The sequence below is a fragment of the Toxorhynchites rutilus genome, chromosome 1 (genome assembly GCF_029784135.1).
Source record: "Toxorhynchites rutilus septentrionalis strain SRP chromosome 1, ASM2978413v1, whole genome shotgun sequence".
Lineage (NCBI taxonomy): Eukaryota > Metazoa > Arthropoda > Insecta > Diptera > Culicidae > Toxorhynchites > Toxorhynchites rutilus.
In genome coordinates this window covers 29,225,411-29,248,139 of record NC_073744.1, presented here as the reverse complement: position 1 = coordinate 29,248,139, position 22,729 = coordinate 29,225,411, and the positions used below count along the sequence as shown (strand labels likewise).

Genomic DNA, 22,729 nt, shown 5'->3' with positions numbered 1-22,729 from the left:
TCAAATATTTCAAGAGGAAACATAAAAAATATAGTGCTCTCTGGTCCAAGGTCATGAAAACAAAAAAAAAACAAATACATTCAATAATTACGAAAACAAAATCAATTTTTTTTTGCAAGTGTAGTATTTTTCCAACCAATACCAACTAATTGTCTTCAATTTGATATATTGATCTTCTGAATCGGCCCAGGAGTTAAAAAGTTATGAGTTTTTGAAAAAAGGAACGTATCCCTCTGCCCTATGACCGGAATCCGTGGGGCTCCGGTATCAACAACGACCCTCCAACGCCGTTACATAAGAAGATGAATCGGAATTATAGCTTGTTTATGAACCTGCAAGTGTTCCCCTCTCCCTCGGGCACTGGAAATACTTGTGAAAAGCAAAACAAAAATTGAAATAGTTGACCTTCATTATGGCAGAGGCAAAAACTTTGCCTATGCTCTTTTATGCCTGGGAATCAGAGTTCGAAAAGTTTGAGGCATTTCAACAAAATTCGAATCGAAGGAGATGTCTAGAAACGATCTAGTCATGGGTTTGTGCAAGTTTGTCTGGGCTGGTTCTGGGATAGTAATGAATCTGAGGCAAACAATTTTGCGCCAAGAGGACAATATTGTACTGTGGATTTGCTTTTCAATTTGCTTAATTGACAGCAGAAAGTACGAATTAAATTAATTATTTATTTGCGGTTTCCACAGTAACTTTATCGCAAGCTCGGAGAACCAGTTCACCATCGCACCAAGAAGCTCACCGCTTATCCAACCTACTGGCGCCTCTCGGTAGCTACTGCTCGATCTGCTGTCAGTTTGATTCCGCACGCTCTCACACCCTCCTCCAATCGGTTGTCCGACTGGTGCAATAGTTATTCGAGCAGCGCATAGTATTAGCAGCTTCAGTCTTGTTCCGAGAATAAGCACTATCTGATGTAACTTCCATAACCGTTGCTCAGCGCATCATTTTCCATCACACTTTATTATATCGCTATTTTTTTCTCATTTATTTTTAGAACACGCTGAGAGTCGCTGACAGCTGATCGTTTGTGCCGTCCGGAATAATAGTGCTGGCGAACCTTAGTGGCCCTTCTCGCAAACAAGTGTGTGCGTGCGTGTTTAAGATCCGCCGCCCGCTGGGGGGCGGGCGTGGAATAATAAGTGAGCTGTCTGTCTGCCGGAAGACGCCTTGGCGAATAGTGGCACGCGTTGTCGTCTCCTGCGCATCATCGCGAATCGATTAGGCAACCGCGACGAAGCGCGAGTGCGCGCACCCTAGTTCCAAATTTGGGAGCAGTCACATAATTTACACACAATACAGCCAAGCGGTCGTTAACGAAAGGGCCGCTGCAAATTTCATAAGAAGCTAGAAGTGCGCAAATCCCCGTGGTAATGGTAGGCGAGTGACGTGGTTGAACCCCATATGAGCACATATAGTGGACGTAATTATGACTAACAGTGTTGGCACGCGTTTAAATGGATCGAGTTTGGAGAATCAATTAAGGAATAAATAAACACTTTTTGACGCTGGAGTACTGTTGAACCCTGTGAGGTTTGCGATGTCTTCTTCAATGAACGGGAAAATGGCCACCGGAAAAATGAGCACTGATGATATCTACGAAAATTTGCCGTGCCACGAGCGAATGAGGAATGGTGACGCGGTCGGGGTAACGCCAAGTGCTCCATTCATAAGCAGTGATGAGAGTGCCTCGGGTGGTTTCCAACCGCAGCAGCAGCAGCACCAACAGCAGCGGCATCATCAGAAGGAAGGCACCGAAAACAACAACAAGATACAGAACAACTTGGCCTTGAACAGTAAGGACAGCCTGTATGCGACCCCGTTGAAAAAATCCGAACGCCTCAAGCCGTCGGGGCAAGGGGCAACACCAAAGGGGCGACCGATTGCGACGACGCGTACCGGCGTTGTCACGAATATGGACGACAATTTGAATAACAGCAACTGTAGTGATCGCGATGTGAAAATCATCAATGCAGAGCTGGAGGACAGGCGAATACGGGATTTTCTGAAGGACACCACGCAAATGCACAAAAAGATTGAACTGCACAAAGAGTACCAGAGCTCGAATTTTTCCTACCTCGCAAGGAAGGAACATTTTGCGAACTTGGTCCAACAGAATGTGCACAAGGAATCGGCGAAAGATACTGGCTCCCAGCAAGAGGAGATTCAGAGCTCTCTTTTGGGTTACAAAACGTTGGCAAACGAAGAGGAGGACAAAAATTTGGACTTGGAAATAAACGAATCCCTAGATGAGCTAGAGGCTAGATGTAACGAGAAGTTAGAAATGCTGACCAACTTACACCGCAATCGATCCATCGAAAGAAGCCAGGAAGATAACGAACAACTAGATTTGGAACAACCGCAAGCGTTGAATCCTCCTCTCCTCGGCCAGAAACCTATGCAAACTGCCACTTCTAACCAGCTGCTGAACGGAAAAGATTCCAAACAGAACAGTGTGGGCAGAAACGGGCGAACGCAAGCGGACACCACGCTCCGTTCGGAAATCAACGCCTATCTCAACCGTGAGTGGGTGTTTAAGAAGATCGCCATGTGCTTGGAGCAGAGAGCATCGAAGAAACCTATTCCTGTTCCACCCACGCTCGGTCCGGAGGGAGCGGAATGTGTGCTGCCGTCTGGGAATGGATTTTTCCCCCGGGCAACCTCCACTCATCAGGCGGCAAATAGAGGAGGCATCGATTTGCCATCGCTTGGCTATCTCGTGCTTGGTTCGAATGGCTCCGGCAAAACGTCCATTTGCAACGATATAATCGAGGGTACCTCCGGTACCAGAGGCATGCTGAATCGGCGGCTGCTCGCGTGTTACTTCGTAAACTCGCAGAATCCCGAGTGTCACAGTCTCAGCATGTTTATACGCAGTATTATTCTACAAATTCTAAGTCATTCGAGCTTTGTGTGTAACGGCAATACGGCGGCAGCATGCGCTTCTAACATAACGACTAATTCAAATGATCTCACCGCTAATGAACTCGTAGCTTCCGCACAGGAGAAAACCGTGATAAGTAGCAACGAAGCCCTCCCAGAGGCTGATCAGCAGCAGCAACAGCAACAATCAGCTGTGGCTGGTGGAGTGGCCAAAATCGACGAAAAAGATATAGAATACGATAAGGAACTGGAGGCTGTGATTCAGTCGGAAATCAAACTCAACGAAAGGGTGGCCGAGTTCTGTTCGAAAAAGAAAGTCTGCCGGCAGCAGTCGGAACCTGCGGAAAGTTTGAGTCGGGAGAAGGAAGTACTCGGCTATTCGTATACTACCCATCCGCCCCTGTTGAAAAATGTGTCTGCCTCAAAAAGTGCTGATGTCGAGAAGCGAGATAAGGTTGTGAGCCCAAACAAGTCGTCCAAAGCTTCTAAGATACCGGTACCGATTGGTAGCAGTGCTCGATCGCCAACAAAAATTGCTGTCCCGGACGATTGCCCCAAACAGGAAACCGAAGATGAGGAAATTTTAGATGGGGGTGGTGAAGGAATAGCTGACCTTTCCGATATCAAGCTCGACGAAGATATTACCCAGGAGTTGAACGAAGATGTAACCGTGGAACTGAATGAGCAACCAGTTACAGATACGACCGAAGAAGTATTGATAGTGGAATCAACTTCAACTTCTAAATTGCCAGATTCAAAACCGCCCTCAGTCGCGGAAACGATTACAGTGGATCGCAACATCCCACCACCACTACCCAGGTCGAAAAATTGTCGTCAGGTGATTGCCGATGGGTACTACGAGATGTTGTTAAGCAATCCGGATATCTTTGAATCCATCACCGTCGACAGTATTGAAAAAAATCCGGACGACTGTTTCAAAAAAGCAATATTGTTTCCCTTGTTGGAGCTTAACCCGCCTAAGAATGCCTTGCTGCTGCTGATTGATTCGATCGATGAAAACTACATCCAGGATGGTAATTTGATCTCAACCCTGAAGGGTAAACAGGTTTCTAAGAGTCGAAACATAGCCGAACTATTGTCGAATCACATTCATCTAATGCCCAAGTGGTTGTTTATGGTTTGTACCGCCAAAAAGCAAAACAAAAACATTACCAAATTGTTCACCGGATTCAAGAAGCTCACGTTGGACGATTTGCGCAAAAGCCATGTAGTGAAGGACGTTCAACAGTACATCATCAATAGACTGAATACGGATTTCCGTGGAATTAACCTGACCAAAGATATTATAGAAAGTTTGAATCAGCTCTACATCAAATCGAACGGTTGTCTACTCTACCTGTACAAGGTGCTGACTGGGATCAAGGATAACTTCTTTACATTTCGGGAAATCAAACTGATTCCCTGTACGCTCAATGGCCTCTACCTGTACATTTGTCAGAAATCTTTCAACAAGAAACAATACAATCGAATACGGCCTATTCTTAACACCCTGCTGGTGTGCAACAATTACGTCGACAAATATTTCCTCTTCAACTGTTTGCGCACTCACAACTACACCCTCGAGATGGACGAGTTTGAGAAACGTCTAGATCTGATGCGGAACATCGTTGAGTATAGCCCTCGCAATCCGTGCGCGCTCAAGATCTTCCACAACTCGTTTTGTGATTGGTTGATAGATGTCAAATTCTCCACCAAGAAGTTTCTCTGCGACCTCAACGAGGGCCACGTTATGGTCTCAATGTACTATACGATGGTTGCCGACCAGCTCTGTCCGAATAAGCTACGACTTTATCTGTACCATTTGATCAAAACTGGCGAATATTTAACCAACAGAAACATAAATCTCGATCTGCTGCTAATCCTGTTAGAGACCAAGTCCAACCTGAGCGATTGCTTCTACACCAATCTGCTCAACTGTTGCGCCCTCTGTGAGGACGAGTGCAAGAACGACGTCAATCTGGCCTCGCGGACGCGTGTGATGCTGGAGCGTTACCTTAACGCGGAACTGAACGACGAATTCGTCGGCTTCCTGAACGATTTCTTCAAACCGAATCTGCCGACCGACTGTAAGATTCTCAAGTTGCTGATAGAAACGGGCATCAACAACGCAGACACGGTTTTATCCTGTGAATCGTCAGCCATAAACTCGCCGGTGCTGTCCGATCGCTCGCAAAACATCGATTCCGAGCTTGCGGAATTGTTGATCTCGAGCGAGAAAAGCTGCCAGCAGGAGTTGCAGAAATCGATCAATCTGGATCTGCAGTGTTCGGGATCGTTGGCGACGGCGGCGACGGCATCAGGGATAGGAGCGGTCACAGTGGTTGACCGTTACGAGGTGCACGAGGCGGAACGATCGGAAAGCGGTGTGGCCGGCGATGGTGGCAGTGGCATCGGGGACTCCAAGTCAGACATTCAGAACGATCGAGTGCAGTACGATATATTCGATGCCGAGCTGCACAAGGGCAAAGCACTGATTCATATACTGGCGAACGAGGGCAACCATACCCTGCTGGAAAGGGCGCTGAATGTGAGTATTGATTGCTTTGTTTAGTTGTAGTTTTTGTTTATTCTTGGGTGGGTCCCAAAAATCGATGTCATTGTAGAACATATGGGAATAGAGAGAAGATGCGTTGTACTTCACTTCGCAGTCAAACTGGCCAAACTTTTTTTCAGCAACGTCTCCAGCGACAGATCTGTGAACTAAATTCATTCATTTTATTTAAATTTATTTAAAAATAGACATACTGAGCTTACGTCCGTTAATCTTTCGCTGTACTTGATTTGTGACCCCGACGAGATCGACTATTTTCCAAAAGTAAGAAAACACAAACAATGGGCGCTGTTCGAGACGAAACTTGAATAACGCGGACACTCGCTTGAACTCGCGATTCCGCCCACACGAGAACCTTTGGATAACGAATGTTTGAATGAATTCACTAAACCGAGATATAAACTAAACCGTGTACCGCTGGAGTCGTTCCCAACGATTGAGACGATTCTCAGGAACTGACTCATACTCCGATTCGGGAAGAGCTTCTAGTGGTCGACCGATGAGGAAATGTCCAGGCGTAAGAACCTGAAGGTCATTCGGATCTTTCGAAAGTGGCGAGATGGGTCGAGAGTTGAGGCAGCCTTCAATCTGTGTGAGCACGGTACAGAAGGCTTCTTGAGTCAGAAACGCATTGCCGATGATTCGTCGCAGATAATGCTTCATTGACTTGACACAAGCCTCCCACAAGCCGCCGAAATTGGGAGATCGAGCTGGAATGAAATGGAACTGTATAAATTGATTTGATGCTTCGGCTGTGACTGTATGACGATGTTGCTCTGACATGAATTGCTTGCATAGCTCGCGAAGCTCTCTGTCGGCGCCTACAAAATTAGTTGCGTTATCGCAATAAATATTTTTCGGGCGGCCACGCCTTGCGATGAATCGGCGAAGACTGGCGATAAATGCAGCCGTAGTCAGTTCGCTAACCAGCTCTAGATGTGCTGCCTTTGTAGCCATGCAAACATAGACAGCAACGTACGATTTGATTGTGGCAGAACGAGGACCTGCACGTCGCAGATGAAAGGGTCCAGCAAAGTCTATGCAAACATTTTCGAAGGCATAGGATTTCGTTACTCGAACTGATGGTAACGATCCCATCAACTGGGAAATAACACTCGGTCGAGCCTTGACGCAAGTTACGCAGGACTATACCACAGCACGCACAAGATTACGTCCTTTCAATGGCCAAAACCGCTGACGTAGTGTTGCCAAGAGCAATTGTGGACCACAATGCAGCTGCTGGCGGTGCATGGTTTCTGCTATTAGTTTTGTCAAAGGATGTTTTCCGGGTAGAACTAATGGGTTTTTTTTCATCTGGAGCGATTTCCGCGTTTTTCAGCCGGCCACCAACACGAATTAATCCTGCGCTCAATATTGGGTTGAGATATCGTAATGGAGATGAATGCGGTAGTTGTTTTCCATTTTGGAGTGAAGATAACTCTGGAGCGGAGTGGTCTAGCTGGATTTCACGAACGACAGCGTGGAGAGTTTCATTCAGCTCGTCTACTGTTATGAAACCGGGGCGATGAGGAGTGAACACTTCATTAGGATTTGATTTTGAATGAATTCGAGCGAGACAATTATTCACAAAGCGTCGGCAAAGTGTGCTAATGCGGAGAAATGTTGTGAACGACGAATAACGAGAAATTATTTCGGTGTTTTGCGACTCGGCAATTGTAAGGACTGTTCCTCTGCGTTTTTCGAGAAATTCCTCATTTATGCGGCGAAAATCTCCTGGTGGATCAGGCCACGGCACATCGAGTTCCACTAAAAAGTTCGGACCGTTCCACCACAGTGAGCTATTCAGAAGATGATCAATCTCTGCTCCCCGAGAAATTAAATCCGCGGGATTCTGTTCGCTCGGAACGTGATTCCAAGTGCAGTTGCTGGTGATCTCCTGAATTTCTGCGACTCTGTTGGCCACAAACGTCTGCCACGTTGATGGATGTTGATGCTAGCCAGTGGAGAACTATCATAGAGTCAGTCCACAAGAACACATTTTCATTAATACTAATGCTAGACATGACCGACTGGAGTAATCGGGCAAGAAGTAGAGAGGCACATAGCTCCAGACGAGCTATCGATTTATTGCTTAGCGGTGCGATGCGTGATTTGGCTGCGAGAAGTCTGATAGTAACATATCCGTCAGAAGAAATTGAACGTAAATAAAGGCACGCTCCATATGCGTGCTCAGATGCGTCACAGAACCCGTGAATTTCGGTCTTAGAAAGGCGACACAGAGTTCTCACATGCCGTGGTAGGCGAAAGCTTTGGAGTGAACTGAAAGCGCCTTGATATTCATTCCATTGATGGGTAAATTATTCTGGCAACGAATAATCCCAGTTGTACTCCAGTTTCCAAAGGCATTGAATGAGAATTTTACCTTGTACAACAGCAGGACTTAACAGTCCAAGTGGATCGAACAGTTTCGAAAGTTGCGACAAAATTATTCGTTTCGTATACTGTTCATGAAAATTTCGGTAGTTTGTAGAGGAGGGATGAAGGTTCCCAGAGCAATCCGAGAGTCTTAATTGGTGCTTCTGAGTCGAATTCAATCAGATCTTTGGTTTCACGTAACTCTGTCGGAATTGAGTTGAGAATTTCTTGTTGGTTGGAGGAAAATTTTCTGAGCTGCATTCCTGCGCTCCCAAAAATCAATATTAATTCTGAACACAGTTGTTTAAGCTCATTCAAATCATTTCTTCCAGTAAGTAAATCTTCCATGTACATATCCTTGCGGATAACCGGAGCTGCCAGAGGATAGCGATTTTGTTCATCCTCGGCAAGCTGCTGCAGCACTCGAGTGGCGAGAAAGGGAGCCGAGTTAGTGTCGTATGTCACGGTATGTAATTGATACGTCTTTAATGGTTCGGTGCATTTCCTTCGCCAGAAAATGCGTTGAAGAGGCTGATCCGCGGAATGTACGGTGATCTGGCGATACATTTTAGCAATGTCCCCAGTGACAACAAATGCGTGCATTCGAAAACGCATTTTTATAGACAAAAGTGAGTCTTGTATCGTGGGGCCGGCGAGGAGAACTTCATTTAGTGATAATCCTGAACAGCTCTTGCAAGAGGCGTCAAATACTGTGCGAAGCTGAGTTGTTGAGCTGTCCGGGCGTAAAACTGCGTGGTGTGGTAAATAATATCGCGGAAGATCATTATCTTCTTCTAATGATTCTTCTCGTGTAACCTCACGCATATGGCCCAAGCGAATGTATTCTTCTATGAACTCTTCATATTGTATTCGAAAAGAATGATTGATGTCGAGTTTTCGTTCTAATGCTAGGAATCTTCGTTGAGCATTGAATCGATTGTCCCGCAAACGGGGTAACAGCTCCTTTTTCTTCGGAAGACGAACTTCATATCTGCCTTCTTTATTTCGACGGAAATTTTCCACAAAGTGACGTTCACATTCCTTTTCAGTTGGGGACCAGCAAATATTCGATGCACATTGTTCTAAATCCCAAAAACGAGAAACTAACTGTTCGAGTCGTTGATTGTGAGTTAAGTAGCAGCTTTGAAACATCGGCGTGTTCGAAGAACGATTAGAGTATTCGCCAGAGACGATCCAGCCAAGCGTTGTGTTTTGAAGTACCGGAAAATGAGGACCCAAAGTAATGCAACCATAACGTAGAAGTTTAAAAAACGTCCCTGCACCAATGAGCGCGTCAATTGATCCTGGAGAGCAGAATTTCGGATCCGCCAGTGTTATCCAACTGGGAATTTCCCAATCTGTTGTTGATATGGGTTGGGCAGGTTGATCACAAGCGGTAGTAGGTAAAATCAGGAATTTCAAATTCTCTGTGAAGCCAGAGACACGAGACGAGATTGTTGATTCAACAGCTTTTTTGACTGATGTCAGCAATTGGCCTACGCCGCCAAGGTTAATATTTTCTTTTGAAGCTGGAAGTTTCAACCGCTGGTAGAATGACTCCGTCATCAGGTTGTACTGAGAGCAGCTATCCAGAAGAACTCTCGCAACATGTTGTCTACCTCCAATGTCGTTAATGTAGATTAGCGCCGTGGAAAGCAATACCGTTTCGTTGGGAAGCTTCGCCGAGTGGGTCGTGAGCGTCACTGGTGGGTTCGTACTTGTCTGACGTGAAGTATACGAGGATGTGTTAAATAGTGATGCGGTCTGGTCTGCAGACACAGGAGACATATTCGAATCCAATGTATTTGTATTATTCGACGATAGAGTATGCTGCTGAGCGGAATCAGGAGGATAGGTGGAGATACGTGAAGCTTGATGATGATTAGAATTATTTGATTGTTGTGAATAAGGACTCGATTCTAACGGTGGTAATTGGAGGAGCGTGTGATGACGATTTTTACATTTACGACAACCATCGGAAGAACAATCCCGGCATCCATGAGAAGTTGTCTTCATGCAATTCAAACATAAATGATGTTGCTTAACGAATGCGAGACGCTGCTGTGGAGTGAGTTTGCGGAACTTGAAGCACTGGTACAAATAATGATCACTACCGCATTGCAAACAATTGCAAACAATTACATCCGAGGTAGTTTCAGCGACATGTAAGGTTGAACATTTCGGTTGAGGTTTGGTTTTAGATTCGCGGGAACGTCCCGCAGATGGAGTAATAGCTTGGAGAACACGAGCATGACTTTGAAGAAATGCGACCATATCTGTATATTTCGGCATTTGGACTTCCATTGAATCACCTTTGAGCATTGTGTCACGAGCAATATAATTTTCCCATTCACGAAGGGTGTTCTGTTCTAGCCGCATACTAAGTTGATAAACTAAAATCGTACTCCAACCTTTCGTTGGTTCTCCTAGCTTCTCGAGAATCGCTATATTTCTGTCAAATCTGTCAATGAGATTCAACAGTGATTCAGCGTTTTCGAATTTCATTGGTGGAGTGTTAAATAGTTCGGCAAGATGACATTTCACCAACACACGTTTATCGTCATATCTGTTCACTAAACGCTTCCATGCCACATTGTAATTCTCATCACTAATGGGAATCATCGATATTAGACCCGCCGCTTCACCCCGCAGGAGACCTTTTAAATACTGAAATTTTTCAGACGAACTCAAGGTTTTCGAGAAATGTATTGCGATGTTATATCGATCATGGAAAGCGCGCCATTCGATGGGATTTCCAGAAAAATGGGGAAGGTTTAATTCTGGATACTTTATATGTGTACTTTGAGGCAGTTGCGTTTTCGAGGCACTACTGGAGGCGTTTGCGACATTCGACGACATTTTGGTTAATTCTCTTTCAGCTGATAATACTTCGCTTCAAATCGGGATAAAAGCTTATCGTACTCTACTGCGGGAGTCGAAAGGGGAAGCAATTGTAGCTGAATAATTTCTTCGACGTATTGGTTATAGAAACTTTCTAATTTCTCCAACCTAATCACTACCTGATCCGCATGTCTGTTAGGGTGGGTTTAGACTAGTGATATATTCGTGTGAAGAAATATGATGAGATTTATAGAAATCGCATCAACCGTTTACACTAGCGTGAACTTCTATAGTGAATATATTCATATTTTCGGTGAATTTATTCACCTGGAGTAGAACTGCATCCAACTTTAGTGATTTCTCACCAGTGAGAAATTCACAAGCGTTTACATATGCTGAAGTTATTCAAGTTATATATACCTCGAATAAGTGTATCATATTTATTCTCACCCGTTTACACTCATTTTCATGTGAATAAATCCATCTATAGCTATAGATCTCCCTAATGTAAACCCGCCATTAGGATCGTACGATTCCACGAAACTGGCAATATAATTCACTGACATTTTGATATTATCAGCTCGAATTTGATGCTCCTGTCTCCAGACGGAGTTATCCTCCGATGTCGCCATTTTGTTCACAGTGACAAGCCGTAATTAAAAAGGAACGAACCCACCTTTGATTTGAGAACGATTTCTTGTAGAGTCGCCCGACGGTACCCACTCGAGCTTCGAAGCGCCTTTCAATAGCGAATTCTGTCAATTCACGAATATCACGTTCCGTTGAAGATTGAAGTTGTAGAATGTTTCTATTTCACGACACTTTAGCTTTTATCAGCTTTTCGATCAATCACTTATTGTGAAATTAACACCACGAAATTATGGAATTTTGCCACGCGTTTATATAAAAAAAAGTTTTTATTCACTTTTAAGAATTATAATTATCGTAGTCAACTATTGTTCACGAAAGTTTTTTCCACGCGATGGATTTAATGGACAATGGTCACTAGTCACAAAATGGCTGATTGTAGCGTCACTTCAGCACTAGCACTTTGGTCCATTCGATCCGGCTCGAAGGACCATGTTCGAGACGAGACTTGAATAACGCGGACACTCGCTTAAACTCGCGATTCCGCCGACACGAGAACCTTTGGATAACGAATGTTTGAATGAATTCACTAAACCGAGATATTTTAATTCACAATTTTTATTTCACCATAGCAACAATTTATAACGTCTAGATCGGTGGCCGGTTGGTACGAAAAAGAGATCGAGAACTTTTGGATGCTGGTTTTTATACTTTTTTTTGTGAGCTTTTTTTTACAAAAATTGTGGTTTGTGAACTGGATATTACTTATCCTCTACTACTGCAATTTATAGTGTTTGGCTGAGGTTTGTTCCTAAGCTATTATACTAAACAGGCGCAACTGGCTGGGTGTCAATATTTTCCTTATCGTTCCATTCCATCTGCATCCGGACTACCAAACATTCAAAACTTCGCCGAGCCGCTCGTCGGTAGCATCTGTAAGACGTCGAATGAGTAACGCCTGGAAAATGAGATTGGTCGTTTGCAAGAGTGCATCACAAGCAATCACAACGAACAACACAGTTGCTACAAAAACCGTACCCGACGGTACAATTGCTGTGCATAAAATCGGCATCAAAAAGGGGCCTTTCTTGAAGCGCGACACGATCCTCTGATTCGCCCAAATTGAAGCCCCATTTACGCTAGCCCGAATTTTTAGAGAGGATACTCAATATTACCACGTTCTAGCAGGTATCGATTCGCAGATCCTGGCTTGCTGCTCGGACATTAATCAAGATTCACTGGCTGACGATAAATGCTTTAAAATCAAGGAAATAATTATCCAAGAGTACAGTAAGAGTGAACAGAAACGCATGTAGCAGCTATTACGAGGATGTTAACTAGGTGATCGCAAGCCTTCACAGTTTCTACATGGAATGAGGGATCCTGTCCGCAACGTTATCACCGACGAAAAAAAATTGCATCGTTGAATCGTTCGTGGCAGCTTCGTCGGACGATACTGACGAGATAGGCTTGGCGGAACTGCGTATACGAATTACCGAAATTTCAAACAAGCTGACCGCATTCCGTCAAGAACGCAGCAGATATCGCAACAGAAGTTTTAACAGAGAGCAAAGCTTTCGGAGCGGCTCTAGAGTTATATTTATTGTTAATACCACAGAAAGTTCTGAACAAATACAAAGAATTGCCGAGAGCCTTGTCCGTTCCGGTGTAGGTTTGTCAGTTCTGCCATGTCCATCAGGTCAGAAACTGAAACCTACCCCAGGTATGAATTTGTATGCCGCCAAGGGTACCCGGATCGCTACTTATGGCATTGAAGTTTGCAAACCAACTTTTGGCCTACGCAGAAATTTCCCTTGGCAGTTCGTACTAGCTGACGTCTCCAATTCTAGGGGCAGATTTCCTAAAACACTATGGCCCGATTATGGATTTGCGAGGTGAGTGTCTAGTCGATAAAATAGACAGCTATAAATACACACGGTCAAATCAATTCCATCACAGAAGGCCTATACGGACTCAAAGCTTTTTCCGATATTAACGACTATGGTGGTCTACGATTTCGACAATTTCTTTCGCATGCCGCTGAAGTTCAATTACCCTTGCGTAAAATTATACCATCCATCAAGAAGAATTATAAAACATCGATGAAGTGGACCCCCGCAGCTGAATGATTTTCAGCAAAGACAACAGTTCTGAACTACTACAATTCAAACGCTCAGCTATCACTGATGGTTGACGCGTCCGACCTGGCCGCCGGAGCTTTGCTGCAACAACAATCTAAAGACAACCGGAGGTTATGTTATTTTTCGGTTAAATTCAGCGACCGAGAACGACGATACGGACGATACTCAACGTATGACAGCAAGTTGTTCGCAATATATCTGTGCGTTATGGCGGGTTTACATTGGGGAGATCTATAGCTATAGATGGATTTATGAAAAAATCATAGCTATAGCTATAGATGGAATTATGAAAATCGGTGCAAACGGGTAAGAATAAATATGATACACTTATCCGAGGTATATATAACTTGAATAAATTCAGCATATGTAAACGCTTGTGAATTTCTCACTGGTTAGAAATCACTAAAGTTGGATGCAATTCTACTTCAGGTGAATAAATTCACTGAAAATATGAATATATTCATTATAGAAGATCACGCTAGTGTAAACGGTTGATGCGATTTCTATAAATCTTATCATATTTCTTCACGTGAATATCTCACTAGTCTAAACCCACCCTTAAACACACGTTTACACTTTGTAAGTTGATAATAACTGTGGGCAATGCTCTTAGCCACTTTGCCAACGAAAACAACAAAAATGGCGAATGACAGATGGACGAGCGATATTGGCTGAAATTTATATAGTTAAGCTTAACTAATAGTACATGGTTGTCAATTTTTCAAATACATATAGGGTACATATAGGGTTTGGGAAAAAGGAATGTCTTATTTCTGATCGAAATTTGACGCTTTATTTAACATACTTAAAATTGTCCAATTTAGGTCAAATATGCGCCGTTTTGTTCGCAAACTTGTTGCCATTTAAAAGGCAACTTCATTATCCCCTCCCTTATAAAACCCCCCCTCCTTATTTGCAAAAAACTCAGACAGCCAGTTTTCGCAAGCCTCTTTTAAGGCCAACTTAGTATCACCAAGAGCGTTTTGCATGGACCGGAAGAGATGATAAGGACTTGGAGCCAGGTTCGGACTATACGGTGGGTGCAATAGGACATCCCATCCGAGCTCCCGTAGCTTCTGGCGGCTCATCAAAGATGTGTGAGGCCATGCGTTGTCCTGGTGGAAAACAACACCATTCCTATTGATCATTTCCGACCGCTTCTGGTCAATCGCCTGCTTCAAGCTGCGGTCAAGCTGCTCACAGTAGAGAACCGAGTTGAGGGTCTGGCCATAGTTGAGCAGCTCATTGTGGATGATTCCCTTCCAATCCCACCAAACACATAGCAAAACCTTCCTGGCCGTCAATCCGGGCTTGGCGATGGTTTGGGCCGGCTCACCGCGCTTCGACCACGACTTTTTTCGCTTTAGGTTGTCATACGTGATCCAGTTTTCATCACCAGTCACCATTTTCTTCAAAAATAGGTCGAGTTCGTTCCGTTTCAGCAGTGCATCGCAGGCGTTGATTCGGTCTAAAAGATTTTTTTGCGTCAACTCGTGTGGCACCCATACATCCAGCTTTTTTTGGAATCCAATCTTCTGCAAATGGTTCCAAACGGTTTTATGGTCTATACCCAGTTCCTGGCCAATCGAGCGAGTGCTCACATGCCGGTCTACTTGGATGATTTCAACGATTTTATCGGTTTCCATGACGATTGGCCTACCAGTACGGGGTGTATTTTCGACAGCCACTACACCAGAACGAAATCGATCAAACCAACGCTGTGCTATGCGAATCGTTACAGTATCGGGTCCATAAACTACACGAATTTTTTCGGCCGCCTTCGTTGCAGTTTTACCTCACAGGTAGTAAAAACGTAAAATATGGCGTATTTCTTGCTTGGTAGACTCCATCTTTGACGCGCTATAACTTGAGACTGAAAAGGACAATTACAACACTGTCAAAACGACACTTGTAGCACAGATTACAACACTGTCAAAACGACACTTGTAGCACAGATTGTCGTCTTTTAATAGCCGTATAGTATGACCCGATGCGATAAGTACAACACAAGATATGTTTAAGTGTAGCCATATATTGACAATATACGACATTTCTTTTTCCCCAACCCCAATATGTATACACAATAATAATTTATCAGAAGAAATAAGGTGGCTAGTGTGAAAAACAGTATTTAATGCCAAGTGGGTGGAATTATGCACTTGCTGGTATAAGGGAGCTTCACGGTATCAGAAGATCGGGACACGATCATCTTCACGGACCAGAAACCGCTAACTTTCGCATTCAAACAAAACGCTAACAAACCTACGCCAAGACAGCAACGTTTGCTGAACTTCATAAGTGGATATAGTACGACATTGGTTCATGTCACTGGTACTGAAAATGTCCTTGCAGACGTCCACTCGAGAATAGTCGAGAATAGAGAATTGTTTACCATCTACAATCGACTATAACGATTTTGTTACGAAGCAATAGCTGAACGATGAACAATTGCAGAACTGGCAAAGGAATAGCCACGATATTAAGAAGCTAAAAATCTCTCAACTTGGTATGGAGTTCCTTTGCCAACAACAAGGAAACAAGATTCGCGTTTGCGTTCTTCGCTATCATCAGAGAATCATTTACGAACAAGTACATCGAAAGGCGAATCCGGGATTGAAGGCAACCTTAAACTCAGATATTGAATTAACAATTTCTCTTATTCGGCAGGCTTGCAAGGACCCGATCGATCTGGAGATAGAAGATCTGAACGGGCAGACGGCGCTCAACATTGCCGCCCGCAATGGGCATCTGGAGATCGTGAAACTGTTGCTGCACTACAAGCAACCGCTGAACGATGGTACCGGCCGGTTCCGGAAAATCGACGTCAATCACGCGGACCGTGACGGCTGGACTCCGCTGCGGTCGGCGTCCTGGGGTGGCCACACGGACGTGGTGAAGCTACTGATCGAGAGCGGTGCTTGTGCGATCGATCGGGCCGACAAGGAGGGCCGGACGGCGCTGCGGGCAGCAGCCTGGAGTGGCAACGAGGATATCGTGAAGATTTTGATCGAGGCGGGTGCGAATGTGAACTCGATCGACAAGCAGGGCCGAACGTCGCTGATTGCTGCCTCCTATATGGGTCACTATGATATTGTGGAGATTCTGTTAGAAAGCGGAGCGGATGTCAATCATACGGATCTGGACGGTAGAAATGCGCTCTGTGTTGCCGCACTTTGTGGAAGTTCGGGCTACAGTAAGGTGATATCGACGCTGCTGGAGTACGGAGCGAATACCGGTCAGACCGACAACGAAGGGATGTCCCCGCTGCTGGTCAGCTCTTTCGAAGGGAATGCAGAAATTTGTGAGCTCTTGTTGGAGAACGGGGCGGACCCGGATATGGCAGATCATATGGGCAGGACGCCACTGTGGGCGGCTTGCACCTCGGGCCATGCTAATGTTGTGAAGCTTCTACTCTTCTGGGGTTGTGGTATCGACTGTATGGACTCGGAAGGTCGCACCGTACTGAGCGTGGCGGCTGCCCAGGGTAATCTGGAGACTGTTCGACAACTGTTGGATCGTGGGTTGGATGAAACTCACCGAGATAATGCAGGCTGGACGCCACTGCACTACGCCTCGTTCGAAGGGTACGCTGACATTTGCGTTCAACTACTGGAATCAGGCGCTAAAATAGACGAATGTGACAACGAAGGTAAGGCCGCTTTGCATCTGGCCGCCCAAGAGGGTCACAATGCGGTGATAGAAGCTATTTTGCACATTCATCGGCCTTGTATTGACCAACGAGCTCACGATGGGAAGACAGCTTTCCGGTTGGCGTGTCTCGAGGGTCATTTTGAGTGTGTCCAGACGCTGTTGAAGTTTGGTTGTGACGTGAACTCGAAGGATGCAGACTCGCGCACTACGTTGTACATTTTGGCACTGGAAAACAAACTAAAGGTTGTAAAGTTCCTTCTGGAATACTCCAACGTGGACGTAAACATTCCGGACAGCGAGGGACGAACGGCACTACATGTGGCCTCCTGGCAGGGCCACGCGGAAATGGTGAAACTGTTGATAACTTTGGGTAAGTGTGTTGTTTTAACAAATTGGTTTAACGTTTTCTGAAAGAATTTTTTTTCTACAGGTAATGCCGACGTCAATGCAATGGATCTGGAGTCGCGAACACCGTTACATTCCTGCGCTTGGCAGGGCAATCATGAGGTGATGCAGCTGTTGCTCTACTATGGTGCCATTCCGGATCATGCCTGCAAGCAGGGTGCGACGGCGCTAGGAATATCGGCACAGGAAGGGCACGAGAAATGTGTCACCTATTTGCTCAAGTACGGTGCGAATCCCTACAAGTCGGACCACTGCGGTCGGACGCCAATCAAACTCGCCGCCAAATCCAACCGAAATAATGTGCTTAGGATATTGGAAAACTATACCAAAAGTGAGTTATTTGATTGTCTTTTTCTTTGTGATTGACGAGATTATGTGTGATTCTGCGCCGTTTCCACAGATGATTTGGACGGGGGCAAAATGGTTCATCAAAATTTGAACCTCAAATCACCGGATGAGCTACCGCCATCGGCCTCGATCCACAATCCGTCGCCTTCGGGACCTTTCCCGAATCCGAACCTATTGATGCCAAACAACTCAATGAACGCGACGAGCTCCTCCACCCAGAATAGCAACTTCTACGAAAACACGATGCAATCGGACAACAGCAGCCTGCAGAAGCGGAAAAGTGTGATTTCTAGTCAGTCTACTGGCAGCAGTAATGAGGTGAAATCTTTTAACGAAATATGATTTTATAAAATTAGCTAATGGAACGAAACCTCATTCCACAGCAAGCGCCAATGTCTTTTACGCAGCAGCTGCAGAAGCACTCGCGGCATCACAACTCAAAGTCACATCACATTGTGCAGCAGCAACACCAGCCACAGAATCAAGCTAGTGGCGGCACGAACAAGTACGGTGCTAAGAAGCATGCCCAAATCCTACCAAACGTAGAGGAATACCAGACAAATGTTGGTGAGTGAGAAAACATTGTTTGAGTCGGTTGGGGAGGGGATTAAAATGCTATCTGACGTTGACTTTTCAGCATCGAACATCCGAATGAATCAAAATGACGCGGATTTGTTCGATCTGGGTTGTATGTCTCCGCTGTATGCGACGCCGCCCCATTCGCCCAGCAGCGACGTGAGTTCGCCGGGCCAGAATCAGCCTCCATCGTCGCTTGCTCTGCTGGGAAAGCAGTTCGAGGAAATGAATATTAGCCTGTCCAACAACAGTACGATTGTGAATCAGGCCGACAATCATTTTGCCAGGGATACCCATATGAGAATCATCCTGGGGAATAACCAAAAAGAGCAGCAACAAGGAGGGTAAGTTTACATTGAAAAAAAAATCTAAGTGACACTATTCGTTACTGTAAATATGCAAGGGGCTGTCCACATACCACGTGGACAATTTCAGGGGGGGTAGGCAGTCTCCAGAAAACATACGCAGCGCTGCGCTTGAGTTTTATTTTCATCAGCACGCGTTCAAGCAAACACATGTTCTCTCTTGGTGCAAAGCGCATAAAATTCATATACACTACAGCGCAAAATGTACCCGGCGCAGAATTCAGATACCAAACATCTCTTCTCACTTGTGTGATGCGCGCCTCATTCTTTACACACACATGCAAATCAAATTCTAGCGCCCGCTTTGTCTTCGCTCGTTCTAAGCAAAGCATAAAAACAGCGCCAGACGAGCCATATACGCTTGTGCGAAGAAGAACATCTCAACATCTGGCGAGTCTAGAACAGTACCATTTTCCTAAATACTCTGGGATATGATAGGAACAGCAGGTTCGTGTTTTTCAATTAATTGAATCCGCAATGTTGGTAATTTGCAATCTTGTTGCCGATATCACGATCAATCGCATAAAGATGGTGGAGTGACTTACACCAACGGTATGAGTAAATGCTGAGTATGTGGAATAACTCGATGTCGAATCCGAGGAGTTATAATACTAAATACCAATATTATTTTAATTTTACTACTGATCTGATTGTTTCATTATCTACTTGAAGATTCAAATGCAGACATTTAGGTAGTTCATTGTTCAGTGCAGTGTACGAAAAATAGTAATTATATGAGCAGTGTTTCAATGGTGTTTTCATATTCATCTATTAGGAAATACTAAGTAATAAGACACTATCGTGACAGGCATGTTCGGACCCTACAAAGAATGTAATTCATATGTTGACTCAGCTTATAGCACATAATACTTATAATTGTTGATTTTCGAACGATGTATGAAAGCTGCATGGAACTACGTCTGTTATGCGGACAAACAGTGATTTTTCGAAAACGTTTTTTTTTCAAAATTGCTCAAATGTTTTCGAACAAAAAATATTTGTTTACATGTTGAGCAAACGTATTACACTGCGTAGGATGCAAAACGACGAAAAGGTCGATTTTGTTCATTTTGTCGCTTACGTCTCCTATACAAACATAGGCAGAGTAGTGGTTACTTCCATGTTGATGTTGATGACGAAGGCTTTTGTGTACGCACTGGATATCTTGCCCAATCGGGCTCCAAACGTGTCTAGAGCTCTCGCTAGAACGCTCATTAGAGTAGTGAAATCACTTGATGTGTGACGTTATCAATATTACGGGAAGGTGTTAAGAATAATCTAATAGAACAACACTGTTCATTACCAGAGACGTAGGCCATAGTTATGAAAGTGAAAAAGAAGGTAAAGAGTCTCGCGCTCTATCGTTGTAAAGATCAAATTGTCTCCTAACATGACGCGAGGTAACGACTTATTTTCTTACTTTTCCCCAGAAAATCGTCCAAACGCAGCGGAATCGCAACCAACCCGGCGATGCGGTTGATCCGTAATCGCATCGATTCGGCCGCTCAACTTATCCGGCGAACGAACAACATGCTGAGCAGTGGCGGGGGCGGCCAGGGTTCGTCCAGTATTGGTGTCAAATCTGGCACTTTCCAGTGGCGGAAGGAGAGTCAGATGTAAGCGAGGCTTACAACGATGCGTCTTCACCGAATGAAGAAGATGGTGTAGGAAGAGGATGATGCCATATATAGCTAGCGCGGAAGTCAGGTACGAAGAAAATGTGATTTTTTTCATCTCTCGAAAACGCCGAATGATTCATGTGTGCCGTATAGTTGAATGGAAAACGAAACTGTTACAGAAATGCTTGTGAGAGAAAAGGCACTTAATCTCATTTGAAACATAATATGCTGAATGAGACTTAAAATTCGACTAAAAATCAATCAACTTATGTACCCGAAGTACCTAATAATGCTAACGTTGGAAAAAAGTAGATAACATGCACCAATATTGTTATACTACAACACACACTGCTTTAGAATAGCATTTAGTGCGTAGCCGTCCCGTGGAACGTGATCTTGACTCGGTGTTCTTTTTTTCTGTTCAGTTACTGGTTTTATTTTACATCTTAATTTTTTATTTGTTATTTTCATAATTGATTATCTGTGATTTCCAAAAACGTTTGAAGATACTGTCTGATTTTTTAGATTACCATCATTAGCATTTAAAATCCCCATTGACAAGATCAAGCTTTATGTTTTACGTGTTTTGAAAAGCAGAACTGAAACGTCACGTCACTGGGACTTTCAATCAATCTCTTCTCTGAACAACTCTGGTACATAAGATAAAACGCCGAATGCGGTATAATAATCAGTGAATCAAATATTTTACTTAAAAACAACCTAAATGAAATCTAAAAGCAAAAAAATAAATAAAATGAAAGCAGCGATAAATAAAAGGTGTGTGTGGCCCTTTGTGAGAAGAATCGACGGCTGAGGATAGACATTAATGAAGCACACAGAAGACACATCCACACTCACAGGTATTTGATGCTGAGACAGAAACAAAACAAAAATATTAAATATTTTACAAAACTAAACAAAAAACACAAGCAAACGCGGCATGAAAAAGAAGCATTTAATTTTAGAGATTAAATTCCATTATCGGATAATCCTATATAAGTTATTATGCCGTACAACATATATATATATATATATATATATATATATATATATATATTTGAAAAAAGTGAGATAAATCAGCAAGTGTTTGCTGATGATGAATGGAAGTAGTGTACTGGGAAGCAAAATGAAACGATTTTTATAACGCCTTTTATCTCTACTACACACTATCGTTTAGAAACTTTTACGTATTACGATTAGTTTAACACAAATCTAGTCCCAGATCGATCGTTTTTTTACGCGTAGATTACGTTGTTTATATGATAATGTACAAAGCATTTTTCGCTTTCACTATTATTAATTTTTTATCTGCGTACGTACACGAATATGAGCTGTTCCCCCAAAAAAGCACGGTTGCGCCGCCTCTCGTGTGGAATTATTTATTGTCGCAGCATTTATTACTGTATTTCTCCTTTATATGAAGTATAAGACAGTAGAAACCCGAACTGAATTGTGGAGTGTCAATCAGTCAAATGTATTTATTTTACTCGCTTTAAAATATTGGTTCGACAGGATACCAATTTTTTGGAAACACGTACGTTTTTGGTCGCAATGAGAAGAGTGGAAGGAAAGTTGGAGGATATAGTAGATGCTAGAGAATATAAATTGAACATAATAGTAGTGTGTTGAGTGATTTTATTGGTCTAAAATGTACCCGAACGTTCCGTGTGAAATTTCACGATTATTTTCAGTCGCAAACCTCAAATTAATTCATTTGAGTTTATAATCTTTTTCTTAATTTAGTAAGCTGTAGTCTAGACCGATAGTGTATTGGAATTTTCTAAATTATGGTACCATCTGTATGTAGCATCGCACATCAGTCTGCTGGCAGATGAGGAAAGTCGAAAGCGTAGATGGCGTATAGAACGGAATCCGAAAACTGCGTTATAATCCTACAAAAATCGCTAATAGATCGAAGCAACAACCATGGACCATCTTAAAACTGTTGATGCCAAATACAGTCAACTCTCTCTCTAACTCGATATCCAAGGGAACTATCGAGTTAGGGAGGTATTGAGATACAGAACATTTTTTTCATTATCTTTTTTTATGTCATAAATTGCAAATATATCATATTAGGGTAAGTGTCCCAATTATGATAAGAATTAGAATTTTTGATTCATCCCCTAAAAAGACAGAAAACACCTTTCTCACATGAAATTTTATATTTTAAATTTGACGAAAAAAATCCTTCTACGCATATGTTCGAATTTCAACGATGACAGAGTTATAGAACTTTTTTTGTTGTTTCGGATTCTGTTGCCTCAAACTGGCTCTACATTGAAAAGAACGCTACGTAAACCGATTATGTTGCTTTCATTTGAAAGATGAGAAAATTTAGTAAAGGATATTGTAGTG

The 22,729-nt window shown here is 43.5% G+C and overlaps 1 protein-coding gene across 1 annotated transcript in view; it reads left to right on the top strand.

The window, feature by feature from the left end:
- The window catches only part of LOC129769076 (ankyrin repeat domain-containing protein 50), a 40,020-nt gene extending 18,029 nt beyond the window's left edge, over positions 1–21,991 (top strand). The window contains exons 2-8 of the mRNA XM_055771094.1: positions 1,004–5,437; positions 16,075–17,428; positions 17,489–17,794; positions 17,864–18,129; positions 18,195–18,378; positions 18,449–18,731; positions 20,183–21,991. Of these exons, the coding sequence (XP_055627069.1) occupies positions 1,547–5,437; positions 16,075–17,428; positions 17,489–17,794; positions 17,864–18,129; positions 18,195–18,378; positions 18,449–18,731; positions 20,183–20,372 (6,474 nt within the window). The 5' untranslated portion in view covers positions 1,004–1,546 and the 3' untranslated portion in view covers positions 20,373–21,991. The remainder of the gene's footprint in view (positions 1–1,003; positions 5,438–16,074; positions 17,429–17,488; positions 17,795–17,863; positions 18,130–18,194; positions 18,379–18,448; positions 18,732–20,182) is intronic.
- Positions 21,992–22,729: the final 738 nt, after the last annotated feature.